This window comes from Columba livia, chromosome 28 (genome assembly GCF_036013475.1).
Source record: "Columba livia isolate bColLiv1 breed racing homer chromosome 28, bColLiv1.pat.W.v2, whole genome shotgun sequence".
Taxonomy (NCBI): domain Eukaryota; kingdom Metazoa; phylum Chordata; class Aves; order Columbiformes; family Columbidae; genus Columba; species Columba livia.
Genome location: NC_088629.1, coordinates 1108633 through 1122422, shown reverse-complemented (window position 1 = coordinate 1122422; position 13790 = coordinate 1108633). Strand labels below are relative to the sequence as shown.

The 13790-nt window shown below is 67.5% G+C and overlaps 3 protein-coding genes across 3 annotated transcripts; 2 read left to right on the top strand and 1 right to left on the bottom strand.

Moving 5' to 3' along the window:
- The first annotated feature begins 1824 nt into the window (after positions 1–1824).
- EFNA1 (ephrin A1) lies at positions 1825–4757 on the top strand. Its single transcript, XM_065043164.1, has 5 exons — positions 1825–1984; positions 3194–3489; positions 3572–3637; positions 3893–3937; positions 4033–4757. The coding sequence occupies exons 1-5, from the start codon at positions 1881–1883 to the stop codon at positions 4146–4148; spliced, it is 627 nt and encodes a 208-aa protein (XP_064899236.1). The 5' UTR covers positions 1825–1880; the 3' UTR covers positions 4149–4757.
- Positions 4758–5997: 1240 nt separating this feature from the next.
- Positions 5998–8946, top strand: SLC50A1 (solute carrier family 50 member 1). Its single transcript, XM_065043163.1, has 6 exons — positions 5998–6154; positions 6797–6874; positions 6972–7095; positions 7174–7335; positions 7424–7543; positions 8478–8946. The coding sequence occupies exons 1-6, from the start codon at positions 6087–6089 to the stop codon at positions 8577–8579; spliced, it is 654 nt and encodes a 217-aa protein (XP_064899235.1). The 5' UTR covers positions 5998–6086; the 3' UTR covers positions 8580–8946.
- Positions 8947–12640: 3694 nt separating this feature from the next.
- On the bottom strand, positions 12641–12959 carry DPM3 (dolichyl-phosphate mannosyltransferase subunit 3, regulatory). Its single transcript, XM_065043189.1, has one exon. The coding sequence runs from the start codon at positions 12957–12959 to the stop codon at positions 12681–12683; it is 279 nt and encodes a 92-aa protein (XP_064899261.1). The 3' UTR covers positions 12641–12680.
- Positions 12960–13790: the final 831 nt, after the last annotated feature.

Genomic DNA, 13790 nt, shown 5'->3' with positions numbered 1-13790 from the left:
TTGTCCTGCGAACCGCAGCCGGCGTGGCAGGAGCGCTGCCTGTGCGGGCACGGACCCCGTCCCGCGGTCACCGGGGCGGTCCCCAGGCGGCGCGGCCGTGACCGTGCGCACGTTCCGCCTGCACCGCGCCGCTGGCACCCCCAGTGCTGCCACCCACCCTGTGTCAGCCAGCACGGGGAGGTAACGGGGCACTCTCCAGCCCTGGCTTGTCCCTCTGGTTGTCTGTCCCCAGCAGGTGACATGTGCTCATCCTTCCCTGGTCAGACCGCCCATGCTGGCACTGCCCTTTTGCCACGGGCCAGGCAGCGCAGTGACGCTGGGACCCAGCCAGGTCCCGGTGGCCTCGCTCCCAGCCCTGTCCCCATGCGCTGGTGGCCCTGCCCCGAGGCTGGGGACCGTGGTGGAGGGGGTGGGGAGCCCCTCAGCCCACGGGCTGCTCCCTGCCTCAGTTTCCCTAGGCACCCAGCACAGGCACAGCCCATGGTGGCGGTGACGGCGGGACCCTGGCGATGGAAGCAGCCGCGGTGCTGAGCGGCTCCCACCACGGGCTGCGCCCGTCCCTGCGGCACACACGTGCCGCGCTCTGGCTGTCTGACCCCATGGGGCCGTTCCCAGCGGGTTCTCCCGCGGACAAGCCGCGGCAGCGCCGGCTCCCCAGGAGCAGGAGGCCTTGCACAGTCATTCAGCGCAGGGGATGATGTCAGGCCTGGCCGCCAGCGGGGACTGTGAAAGGGAAGGAGCGGGTCCCCCTCCCTGGGGAGCTGAGGGTGCCGAGAGGCGCTGGGACATGGGGGACATGAGGGATGGGATGGGGGACACCCAGCCCCGCTCCCCTTGGGGAGCGTTTGGCTGCCGGAGCCACCAGCGGCTCTCCGGTTACAGCCGCGGTGCCGGCGCCCGGCGAGCCCCTCCGGCGTGCCAGGGGAGCGCTTCTCGCACGGCTGCAGCGGCGGGCATGCAACATTACCCACAATCAATGGATCATTATGTAATAAACAAGAGGAAAGTTGTTTTGCAAATGCGGCTGAGTTATCGCTGTGCGAGGCGGCGGGCGAGAAGCATCTCTCAGCCGAGTTTAACAAGGATGGATCGGTGTCGGGGGCAGATGGGAGCCGATAGCGAGCCGTCGCCGCCACGCTCCCCGCCAGGCGCGCCAGCAACGCGCCCGCTGCGCCCGCAGCCCCGCGCCGGGGTCACCGGGGGAATCCACAACAAACAGGGACATGTCCGGTGCTGGAGCGAGGCCCCGGGAGAGCAGATAAGGGCAGCAGGAGGAGGGAGGGGGGGGTCCTGCCCTCAGCAGCCCCCCAGCCCCTGGCACCTTCTTGGCAGCGGCTGCAGCTTCCCAGGCGCCCCTCGCCTGGTTCCTGGTGCCCACCCACATCTCAGATAAGTGGGTTCCCATGGTGAAAGCTGGAGGGGGGACAAGCCTGCAAGGTGTCCCCCCCCTCAGCCAGACCCCTCCATCAGCCGTTGTGCCCCGGTGAGGAGGGGACGGTCACAGCTCAGACCTTTTGTCCTCGGGGGTCACCCCGCATCCCACCCGGGGGTCACCCCATCATTGCCCATCACCCCGGGTACATAAACGGGGGGTACTCCCCCTTCCCACGGCTGCCGGTGCTACCGGCCTTGACCCGCCACCCCCCCCGCCGGTGTGTGCGGGGCGGAGCGGGGGTAGGGGGGGGTGTCCCCGCCCGGTACCGATCGTGCGTGGGGCCGCTCACCCCCCCGTTCCAACCCCTCGCTGTCCGTGTTGTTGTTGTGTCTCGGCCCCGGTGCGCGGGGCGGGGCGCGGGGACGGGCGGGGCGGCGGCGGGGCCGTACTTAAGGCGGGGGGCCGGGTGCGGTGCCCGCCCGGCGGAGCGCAGCCCGCGGAGCGCATGGAGCGGCCGTGGGTGCCCCTGGCCCTGCTGGGGCTGTGCTGGGTGCTGAGCGGGGCGGCGGCCGAGCGCCACACCGTTTTCTGGAACAGCTCCAACCTCCGGTGAGTGCGGCCCCCCACAAATCCCCGCCATACCCCCTGCTCCCTCACCGGGACCAAGCCCCGGCGGCCCCGAGGGCGCGGACGGCGCCGCTCCCTCCCAGGGCCGGGCGCTCCCCGGTGCCTTTGTCCGGGGTGGGCGGCGGGGATGGAGCCTCCGCGGGGCGGGGGGGGCGGGTCGAGCCTGGGGTTGGGATGTGGGGGGGTTGAGGCCGGTGTTGAACCCCGGCGGGGCGTTGGGGGTGCGGCGAGGCCCGTGCTGAGCTCCGGTGCGGGTCCCGGGAGCGGCGGGGCCGGTCCAGGTGCGGGCCGGGGGGTGCGGGGGGAGAACCGGGGGGGGCTTTTCCGTTCCCAGGGCCTCGCAGGAGCGGGGCCTCTTCCTTCCCCGCGGGGGTGGCGCGGCGCCAGCCCCGGCGCCGGGGCACAGGGAAGCGTGTTGACAAACACGGGGCTGGCCCTGGCTCCTGCCGGCCGGGCAGGATGTGCGGGGGGGCTGAGCAGGTCCTGTGCCCCCCCCCAAGCCCCAGTTGTCCCCGAGCACCGGCCCCTGTGACAGGCTGGGGCTGTGACCCCATCCCAAGCATCAGCCCCTGTGAAGCTGTGGGGTTCCCCCCACCCAGGGCCGTGACCCCCTCGCCCGGTTGTAGGGGTATGTCCCAAGGCACCACCCCCAGCTGTAGGAGTGTCCCTCTTAGTTTTAGGGGTCCCCCCTACTAGGTGCCAACCCCCTGATACTATAGGGATACCATGACCCCTAAGCTATAAGCTTGCCCCCTCCCTGGGGGCTCCCCCAAGGATTTGGTTGCTCCCCAGAAACCACTGCAGCCAGTGGGGTGACAGGACCCCCCTGCGGCACCGTGGCCCCCCCCGGGTGAGGTGTGGGGAGCAGCAGGCGCTGGAGCCGGGCCGGTTGCCCTACAGGCGAGAGCTGCCGACGCCTCCCGGCCCCGCGAGCGTCGGGACGGGCAGGGCGCGCGTCCCAGCGGGTCCCTCCCTGCCCTGGGAATGGGGGGGCACTCACCGCCTGCTTTTGGGGAGCTTTTCCTCCCAACGCAACCCTGGACACCGCACAACTTTGGTGGACCGGAGTCCGCCCCATCTGGGTCTGGACTGGAGACTGCTCTCCCTTGGCCTTGTAAATCAGTATATGGGGGTGCCAGGGGAGCCCCCCAGCTCACGGCCACCGCTGACCCTGCGTCCCTCCCGCCGCAGGCTGACGTGGAGTGACTACGCGGTGGAGGTGCGTCTCAACGACTACCTGGACATCATCTGCCCGCACTACGAGGAGGGCAGCGTGGACCCCCGCGCCATGGAGCGCTACACGCTCTACCTGGTGGAGCACGAGGAGTACCAGGCCTGCAAACCCAGCTCCAAGGAGCAGATCCGCTGGGAGTGCAACAAGCCCAGCGCCCTCCACGGCCCCGAGAAGTTCTCCGAGAAGTTCCAGCGCTTCACCCCTTTCACGCTGGGAAAGGAGTTCAAGGAGGGGCACAGCTACTATTATATCTGTGAGTGCCCCTGGGGTCTGCTGTGGGGTTCGGGGGGTCCCTGCTGGGCTCCCCATCACTTAACCCACCTCCTCCCTTGCAGCCAAGCCCATTCACCACCACGGGGACGCGTGCCTGAAGCTGAAGGTGGTGGTCGCTGGCAAAGGGGGTGAGTGTCACCCAGACCCCCACCCGTATCCCCCCTTCCCGCTCGCAGCGTGGGTGCCCAGCTTGGCCTTTCCGGAGCTGAGTCACGGCCACACCGTGGCCACTCGCCAGCGCCGGGGTGTGGGCACATGTGGCTTGGCTGGGAAGGTGCTGGTGCCTGCGGCGGGGAGGGGACAGGACGGTCCCTGGTGGAACGTGGCTTGGGGAGGTTTGGGGGGCTCCCCTCCACCGGCCTGACCCTGTGTTTGCTTTGCAGCTCAGACGCTGCCTGTCCCCACCCAGAAGGGCCGGATCCAGGCAGGTAGGTTGGTGGTGGCCCTGGGGGGCACCGGGGAGCGGGGCTGGTGATGGCTGCGCTGCTGCTTGGGGATGCTCACGGCTCCTCTCTCCCCGCAGACGACGCGGCCGCGCACGTTCTGAGGAGCGTGGGGCAGAACTCGGCGATACGGGGCAGCAGCCCCTTCACCTTCGTCAGCCTCCTCGTGCCCCTGCTGGTGCCACAGGGGCTGTGACCTGGGGACCGGGGCTGGGGACACAACCGGGATGCTCGGGGACCCCGCGGTCCTTGTGCAGACCCCGGGGCGGCCCACCCTGCGTCCGGGCGAGGAAAGGATTTGTCAGTATTAAGGGCTGGAAGCGCCCGAAGCTGAGCAGCCAAAGCCCTCGGTGGTGGCCCCGGTGTTCACGGTGTCGGTAGCCAGAGGATGAGCACGGAGCCGGGGCTGGAGGGGAGCGCGAGCCGGGGGCTCTGCGCACCCTGGACTGGAGGGGAACGGGGGGCTGGCACCCCCGCCCCAGGAGCTGAGCCCGCCCGGGGGGGCTCTCTGTGCCGCGGGCTCGGATGGGACGTGTCCCGCGGGCAGGGACGCGGTGCTGCAGTCCCTCTGCGTCACCTGCGTGTGATTGAGATGCCCAGCAGCGGCTGTAGGAAACGTTCCCCCCATGTTCCACATCTTCATCCCACCCTGGACCCCCCCCCCCCCCCACCCCTCTGCTGGGTGCCAGAGGGGTGTTCCCCACCCCCAGCACGCTGTGTGTGGGGGGTGTTGTGTGCCCCCATTTGTACAGCTTTCTAACACAGGAGTTTTTATACAATTGTCTTGAATAAATAACCAAGACCATACTGAGCACTTTTTGGGGGGGGGGGGAAGGAGGTCAAGGGACTTGCCCCACATCACGGGGCTGGACGCTGCTGGCCTTGGAAGTCGGAATGGCCCATGCAGGGCGTTTGTGCTGGTTAATTAATTAATTGGCTGATGTTTGTGCAGGGCTTTGAAGTGGAAAAGTTGCCACAGTGGGCAGCTGGGCTATCGGTGGCTTTATCTGGTGACACAAAGCCCTCCCAGGGCCTGGGGGTGGATTTTCTCCCTCCCCCCTCCCCCCCCCCCCCCCCCCCCCCCCGGACTGGGAAGAGCTCCCAGGCCTGGGGCAGCTGCCCCATAGGACAGACCCCAATGGAGGTGAGTGGGGGAGCGAATTGTGGTGGGAGCCCCCAGGGCTGGGGAGGGGAACCGGCCTGGCTGGAAACCCATGGCCCCAGGCGGGTGGAGGGTCCTGGGGACATGTGGCCTCTGGAATGTGGCATCAGAGGGATATGGGACCCCTGGGGATGTGGGGTCACAGGGACATGAGGCCCCTGGAATCTGGGGTCCCAGTAGTGGGGGACCCCGGGGGTGTGGGGTCCTGGGCAGGTGAGTTTACAGGGAGGTGGGACCCTGGGGATGTGGGGTCACAGGGACATGTGGGACCCCCAGGGATAAGGCATCTGGGGGTGGGGGACCCCAGGGGTTGTAGGGTCCCGAGGAGGTGGGGTCACAGGGACATGAGGCCCCTGGAATCTGGGGTCCCAGTAGTGGGGGACCCCAGGGGTGTGGGGTCCTGGGCAGGTGAGGTTACAGGGATGCAGGGTCCTGGGGATGGGGGGGTCACAGGGACATGTGAGACCCCAAGGATATGGGATCTGGGGGTGGGGGCCCCCAGCGATGCAGGGTCTTGGGAAGTGGGGGGTCACAGGGACATATGGGACGCAGTGTCCCGGGCAGGTGGGCTCCTGTGCACTGGGGACATGGGACACCGGGGGTGGGGTCCCCCGTATTGTGGCGGGTGCCCCATGGGGACAGTCGCTGCCCATCGCGGCGGTGTCGGGGCTGTAGGACACCCCGCAGGCCCGGCCTCGCCTGGGCCGGTGACCGGATTCCCCCCGGGTGCGGTGCCTGGATCCACTCAGGTGCGGTGCCCGGTTCCCCCGGTGCTGCGGCCGGTTCCCCCGGGCGCGGTGTCCGGATTCCCCCCGGTGCGGCGGCCGGTCCCTTCCCGGTGCGGCTGTCGGTCCCTCCCCCGTGCGGCGGCCGGTCCCTCCCCGGTAGTGCGTCCCGCCCCGTCCCGCCCCTCGCCGCCGCGGGCAGCGCCGCCCCCGTCGGTGCCCGGTTCGCGGTTCCCGGTGGCCCGGGATGGCCCCGCCGGCGCTGCTGCCCGCCGCCTGCCTGGCCTGCACCCTCGCCATGTTCGGGACCGGCCTGTGAGCGCCCGGGGGAGGTTTGGGGGTGCAGTAGGGGGTATGGGATGAGTTTAGGGGTGCAATGAGGGCCGTGGGGGTGGTGGTGGGATCTGGGGGTGCAATGGGAGCAGTGGGGCCAGTTTGGGGGTGCAATGGGGGCCATGGGGGTGGTGGTGAGATCTGGGGGTGCAATGGGAGCAGTGGGGCCAGTTTAGGGGTGCAATTGGGGCCATGGGGCTGAGGGTGAGATCTGGGGGTGCAATGGGAGCAGTGGGGCGAGTTTGGGGTGCAATGTGGGCCATGGGGGTGGTGCTGGGGGTCTGGGGGTACAATGGAGGCCATGGGGGTGGCAGGGGGCAGTGGGGTGCAATGAGGGCAGTGGGGCCAGTTTGGGGGTGCAATGGGGCCTATAAGGGTGGTGGGGGGTTCTGGGGGTACAATGTGGGCCATGGGGGTGGTGGTGGGGTCTGGAGGTACAATGGGGGCCATGGGGGTGGTAGGGGGTCTGGGGGTGCAATAGGGGCAGTGAGGCCAGTTTGGGGTGCATTGGGGGCCATGGGGTGGTGGAAGGCTGTGGGGGTGCGATGGGGGCGGTGAGGGGTGTCTGCTGGCTGCAAAGATTGTAGCCCCCCCCAGCAGCCCCGCACCCCCCGCTCTCCTCAGGTCCGACCTCCGCCAGATGTTCACAACCAAGAGCGTGGAGAACATCCAGTTCCTGCCCTTCCTCACCACCGACGTCAAGTACAGCGGGGTGGCGCCCTGGGGGGGGACATGGCTGTGGGGGACAGCAGAACCCCCCCGGCCATGCCAGCGAGCGCCTGTGCCGTTTGCCCCGCAGCAACCTGAGCTGGCTGGGCTACGGCGTCCTGAAGCAGGACTGGACGCTCATCGCCGTCAACACCGCGGGGGCCACGCTGCAGACCCTCTACATCCTGGTGTATCTCTACTACAGCCCCGCCAAGGTGGGGGGCAGTCGGGTGGCTCGATGTGGGGACAGCGGGGGGGTCACCGCCACCCTGACCGTCCCCTCCCCACCCCAGCGCCCGGTGCTGCTGCGGAGCCTGTTGCTCCTGGCCGTGCTGGCCGCCGGCTACGGCTACTTCACCCTCCTGATCGAGGACGCGCGGACGCGCCTGGCGCGCTTGGGGCTGTTCTGCAGCGTCTTCACCATCAGCATGTACCTCTCGCCGCTGGCTGACCTGGTGCGTGGGGCTGGGGAGGAGCTGGGGGGTCACGGTGGCGGTGCCGGGGCTGCCAGGCCCGGGAACAGCCCGATGTTCGCTTCTGCAGGCCAAGATTGTTCGGAGCAGGTCGACGCGCTGCCTGTCCTTCCCGCTGACCGTCACCACCTTCCTGGCCTCCACCAGCTGGACGCTGTACGGCTTGCAGCTCCACGACCCCTACATCACGGTGGGTTTGGGGCGGCGGGCGGGCAAGGGTTGCTCTCCCATCCCATCCCACTCCATCCCGTCACCATCCCATCCATCTCCATCCCATCCCACTCCATCCCGTCACCATCCCATCCCACTCCATCCCACCACCATCTCATCCCATCCATCTCCATCCCATCGTTTCCATTCCCAGCCCATCCTGTCACCATCCCATCCTGTCTTATCCCATCCTGTCCCAATCCATCCCATTCCCATCCTGTCTCATCCCATTCCATCATTTCCATCTCCATCCCATCCTGTCTTATCCCACCCTGTCCCATCCCATTCCTTCCCTATCCCGTCCTGTCCCAATCCATCCCATTCCCATCCTCATTCCATCCCATCCTGTCCTGTTTCATCTTGTCCCATCCCATGCTGTCCCAATCCATCCTATCCCCTTCCCAATCCCTCCCCATCCTATCCCATCCTGTCCCAATCCATCCCATCCTGTCCCAATCCATCCCATCCTGTCCCAATCCATCCCATCCTGTCCCAATCCATCCCATCCTCATCCCATCGCTCCCCATTCTGTCTCATCCCATCCTGTCCCATCCTCATCCCCTTCCCATCCTCGTCCTCATCCCGTCCCATCCCATTCTGTCTCATCCCAATCCATCCCATCCTCCTCCTCATTCCATTCCATCCCACCCCATCCCCTCCCATCCCACCGCACCCCCTCCCGTCCCCCCGTGCCACCCAGCCGAGCGCTTGGCACCGGGCCGGTCCCCATCCAGCGCTGTCTGTGTCACACAGCAGAGCCCGTGACTCGTCTCAGCGAGATGACTATTGATTTTAATTAATTAGATGGTATAAAGCCAATAAATCTCCCCCGGCAACGACGTGGCTGGCGGGGGGAGGGCGGCCGCTCCGCCAGCCGGGTAGATCTGTCCTTCCCCCACCACGTCCTCCCGCAGGTCCCCAACGTGCCGGGGATTGTCACCAGCGCCGTGCGGTTCTGGCTTTTCTGGCGGTACCCGCCGGGGCAGGACAAGCCCTACCGAGCCCTGCACGCCTGAGGGGACCCCCAGGACCCCCGGGAACGAGCCCCCGCGCTCACGGACTGATGAAGGACCCCCCGGTTCCCCCTGTCCCTCGCCAGTCTCCGGGTGACACCGCGGCGCTGCTGTCTCCTCCCGCCTCTGCCGCCGCGGTTCGCCCTCATCGCCGTCCCTCCGGCTCTTGGGCTTTCGGTGATGGTTGGTTTGGTCTCAGCGATGCCTTTGGGGTGGCGGGTTCCCCCCCTCCATCCCCTGTCACCCTGCGTGTCCCCAGTGTCCCCTGGACGGTCTTCCATGCCCCAGCGCCGGGCTGGGGCTGCTGGGCAGCCCTGTGTCGCTTTTATACAGATTTAAGTGCCTTTTAATAAATCAGAGACTCTTCCCAGCGCCTGGGTGGTGTCCCCTCCCTCCCTGGGGTGCCTCTTGTCCCCACAGCTGGTTTGTCCCCAGGATGGTGGCGGGGGGCGGGGGTTGATCCTGACACCTCCTGCGCTCCGGGAAAGCAAAAGCTCACTTTTCACCAGCGAGGAAGCGTCAGCCCCAGCTCTGGGAAGGGTTGGGACAGGGAGGGGACACCGAGGACAGCAGCACCGCACAGGGACGCCGCTCTGACCCCCCCGGGGACACCAGGGACGGCAGCACCCCACAGGGACGCCGCTCTGACCCCCCCGGGGACACCAGGGACAGCAGCACCGCACAGGGACGCCGCTCTGACCCCCCCCGGGGACACCGAGGACAGCAGCACCGCACAGGGACGCCGCTCTGACCCCCCCGGGGACACTGGGGATGGCAACACCACACAGGGACACCACTCTGACCCCCCCGGGGACACCGGGGATGGCAGCACCCCACAGGGACGCCGCTCTGACCCCCCCGGGGACACCAGGGACGGCAGCACCCCACAGGGACGCCGCTCTGACCCCCCCGGGGACACCGAGGACAGCAGCACTGCACAGGGACACCGCTCTGACCCCCCGGGGACACCGAGGACAGCAGCACCGCACAGGGACGCCGCTCTGACCCCCCCGGGGACACCGAGGACAGCAGCACCGCACAGGGACGCCGCTCTGACCCCCCCGGGGACACCAGGGCCGGCAGCACCGCACAGGGACACCGCTCTGACCCCTCCGGGGACACCAGGGCCGGCAGCACCGCACAGGGACGCCGCTCTGACCCCCCCGGGGACACCGGGGATGGCAGCACCGCACAGGGACACCGCTCTGACCACCCCGGGGACACCAGGGCCGGCAGCACCGCACAGGGACGCTGCTCTGACCCCCCCCGGGGACACCGAGGACAGCAGCACCGCACAGGGACGCCGCTCTGACCCCCCCGGGGACACCGAGGACAGCAGCACCGCACAGGGACGCCGCTCTGACCCCCCAGGGACACCAGGGACAGAAAAGTCCATTCTCGCTACCAGCTGATGAACCCGTAATCAATTAGGAACCCTCACTAAAACCATGACGATCGAGCGTGCACAAACCGGGCGGCCATCGGCATCGACCCCCCAAGTCAATTAACAAATTAACGGCTGGAACGAAGCTGTCAGGGAAGCAGAGGGACGGGAGTGCGTTTCGGTGAGTAACAAACACCGGAGCCTGGCGAAATGTCACCGCCCTGGATCAAGAGACGCCCCCTGTCCCCGCAGCTCTACCGGGGCGCGTCCTCCACCGCGGCTGACGTACGGCGGGTTAAGGAAGCGGTGACGAGGACTTTGGCTCGTTTACACCTGCGACGTGGCCTGGGAAAAGTCAATACGGAGCAAGCGAGCGGCTGGGCAGAGCATGGGACACGGCCGAGCCGCGGCTGCCGCGCTCGCCCCGGCGTGCTCCGGCTTGTTGACGCCGAACCGCGGCTCCTCTCGCCTGTGCCCGCCGTACTCGCAGGTGTTTCTAGCCCAGGGACTCGCCCCGGGGCCAAACTCGCTCCCCGAGTTGCAACAACCCCATTGTTGTTGGGGGGAAGGGCCTTGGGACGGGGCAGCTTTCCTGGGGGTCCGGCTGCCATGTGCCTGAGTAGCCCCTGCGTGGCCATGAGTAGCCCATGGAGAGCTGAGAGTAGCCCACAGAGTGCTGTGAGAAGCCCACAAAGGGCTGTGAGTAGCCCCTGGATGGTGACAAGTAGCCTACAGTGGACTGTGAGTAGCCCACACAGAGCTGTGAGTAGCCCCTGCGTGGCCATAAGTAGCCCACAGAGAGCTGAGAGTAGTCCACAGAGCGCTGTGAGTAGCCCCTGGATGGTGATGAGTAGCCCACAGTGGACTGTGAGTAGCCCACACAGAGATGTGAGTAGCCCCTGCGAGGCCATAGGTAGCCTGCGGAGGGCTGCGAGTAGCCCACAAAGGGCTGTGAGTAGCTCCTGGATGGCCATGGATAGCACAGGGAGGGCTCTGAGTAGCCACAGAGGGCTGTGAGTAGCCCGGGGGGGCTGCAAGTACCCACCGAGGGTTCTGAGTAGCCCAGGGAGGGCTGCGAGTACCCGCAGAGGGCTTTGAGTAGCCACAGAGGGCTCTGAGTAGCCCAGGGAGGGCTGCAAGTACCCACAGAGGGCTTTGAGTAGCCACAGAGGGCTCTGAGTAGCCCAGGGAGGGCTGTGAGTAGCCCACAGGTGGCCGCTGATCCCTGCCCTGCAGTTCCTGCCCCAACAAGGCGCCTCTTGGCCCAACCTGGGGTGCTGCCTCCCCCCAACCAGCACCGGAGCTGCCCACCCTGCTCGGCACTGCCAGTGTTGCTCAGGAAACAGCTAATTAGTCGCTCCTGTTAATTAGCCCGAGTCCTCCCTCACGCTACCAACTGCTCCTTTTTTTTTTCTCTTTCTGCAGGAGGATGCGCAGCCAATAATTAAAAAACAAGAAAGTCCTTGGGCTGGTATGCGAAGCAGCCGGGGCGGCTGCCAGGAAGGCAGGTCCTGGCGTGCGTCACCGCCAGCCGCGCAGCCCCGCCAGCAGCTCCCAGACCCCCCGGACACCCCTGGACAGACACACAGACAGACGCCCCCACAACCGCGCTGCCCGTGGCGGTGGCATTTTCACCACAAAAGGAGCCCCGGCCCAAACGCGGAGGCAGAGGAGCCACGGCCGCCGCACCGAGCAGCCCCCCCGGCGTGGGCTGAGCCGCCCCGGCGAGCCGGGGGGAGCCCACAGGCTCCGGGTGCTCGGCACTTGAAAAGGTTTGCGCTGTTTGCTCCACACCCAACTCCCTCCTCCTCCTCCTTCCCCTGCAAACCCGGCCGGCGGGGCCGGGATGAGTTTTCTCCGGCTCCCACCTGACGGTTCCAACCACATCTGAAGGGCGGGCGGGATCGTGGTGTTACCGAGCGCCGCGGGGCTGCGGGGCGAAGCCCCAGCCTGTTGTCGCCACTTTGCATCCCTGTTGCGAGAGAGGAGCTGTGAGGAGCTCGGAGAGGGAGAGGCTGGGCTGGGCTGGTCTGGTTGGAGATGTCCCTGGTCTGGTTGGAGATGTCCCTGGTCTGGTTGGAGATGTCCCTGGTCTGGTTGGAGATGTCCCTGGTCTGGTTGGAGATGTCCCTGGTCTGGTTGGAGATGTCCCTGGTCTGGTTGGATGTCCCTGGTCTGGTTGGAGATGTCCCTGGTCTGTTGGAGATGTCCCTGCCCATGACGAGATGCTCTTTGAAGGTCCCTCCCAACCCAAACCCTTCCATGATCACAGAATCACAGTTTTGGTGGGACAAGACCCTCACGATCATGGAGTCCAACCATAACCCACCGCTGGTGCTGAACATGTCCTGAGAACCTCATCTGTGTGTTCAACCCCTCCAGGATGGCGACTCCAGCACTGCCCTGGGCAGCCTGTTCAACACCCACAGCCCTTTGGGGAGAAATCACCCCAAATTTCCACCCTCACCCTCCCCTGGTGTAACTTGTGGCCGTTTCCCCAGGTCCCTCAGTCTCCATCACATTGTGCTCCAGCCCCTCACCAGCTCCGTTCCCTTCCCTGAACTCGCTCCAGCACCCCAAGTGCTTTCTTGCCATGAGGGACCCAAAACCACCCCCAAGCATCTGAGGTTTACCCCGGTATAGGGGGATGGTCACTGTCGCGGTCCTGCTGGCCACGCTGTTCTTGCCACAAGCCACCACCGTCCCCGGTTTTATTGGGGTCACAAGCGCAGCCCCCGCCGGCGCAAATCCGCCCGCGCCGCCTCGATGTGCTCCCGCAGCTCGGCGGCCGCCTCTTCGCAGTCGTTGAAGGTGGCCAAGCGGTAGCCCACGGTGGCCAGGGAGTAGCAGCCGAAGGCCACCAGCAGGTAGACGGGCAGGGGCAGCAGGGCCTCCCGGTACGGGCCCGGTAAGCGCAGCCCCGGCGGTGCCAGCGCCAGCGCGGCCCAGGCGGAGCCCAGCAGGGCGAGTCCACACAGCCACTGGCCCAGCTTGGTCATGGCGGCCTGCGGAGAGACGGGCCGTGAGGACCGGAGCGGCCCGGGAGAACCGGAGCGACCCCTCCCGCCACGACCGGGCCGGGCCTGGTGTCCCCCCACCCCCCAAAGCGGGGCCTCCGGATCGCAACCCGGCCCCGAACCCCTTCAGACTTCGCCAATCGGCGCCGAAACCCGGCCCCAGCCCCCTCCGAAGAACCGGGCCGGCCCCCGGTTGCCGGTACCGTTCCCCGCCCCCACCTGGCTCGGTCCGAGGCCCAGCGCCCGTTCTCCCGCCTCTGTCGCGCTGTGACGTCACGGCAGCGCCGCAGCGCGGGGGCTGCTGGGAGATGTAGTGCGAGCACTACATGGCGAGGCGCCCCCTGCTGGCGCGGCGGGCGGAGCCCCCGGGGTCGGCGCCGGTGCCGCCAGGGAGCGCCGCGCTTTGGCGGCCGCAGGAAGCATCTGGTTTCCTCCGCGTCCGGTCACGGCGGGGGAGCGGCGTGGGAGCAGCCCCTGCCAGCCCTCCCACGGCTGCCAGGCCCTGGGCTCTTCCCACGGTGCAGCCCCGGTGCTCCCCTCCCGGTGCCCGGTGACCCCCCACCTGCCTCAGGGAACGCACGGAGGGGTCTTTGCTCCCCTGCCAAACACCGGCAGCTTTGGCCTTACCAGCACAGGGGCCTGGTGGCAGCTGGGGATGGAGCTGGACCCTCCGCAGCTCCCCCGGGACAGCCGGAAATCACCGGGACCCCGACCACCCGGGCCAAGCTCCCGCGGCACCGGAGCCCGTTCCAACCCACCCGGCTCCGCTGGGCTCTTCTTCTCTTGCACATCCAGGCAGACATGACACTGCCG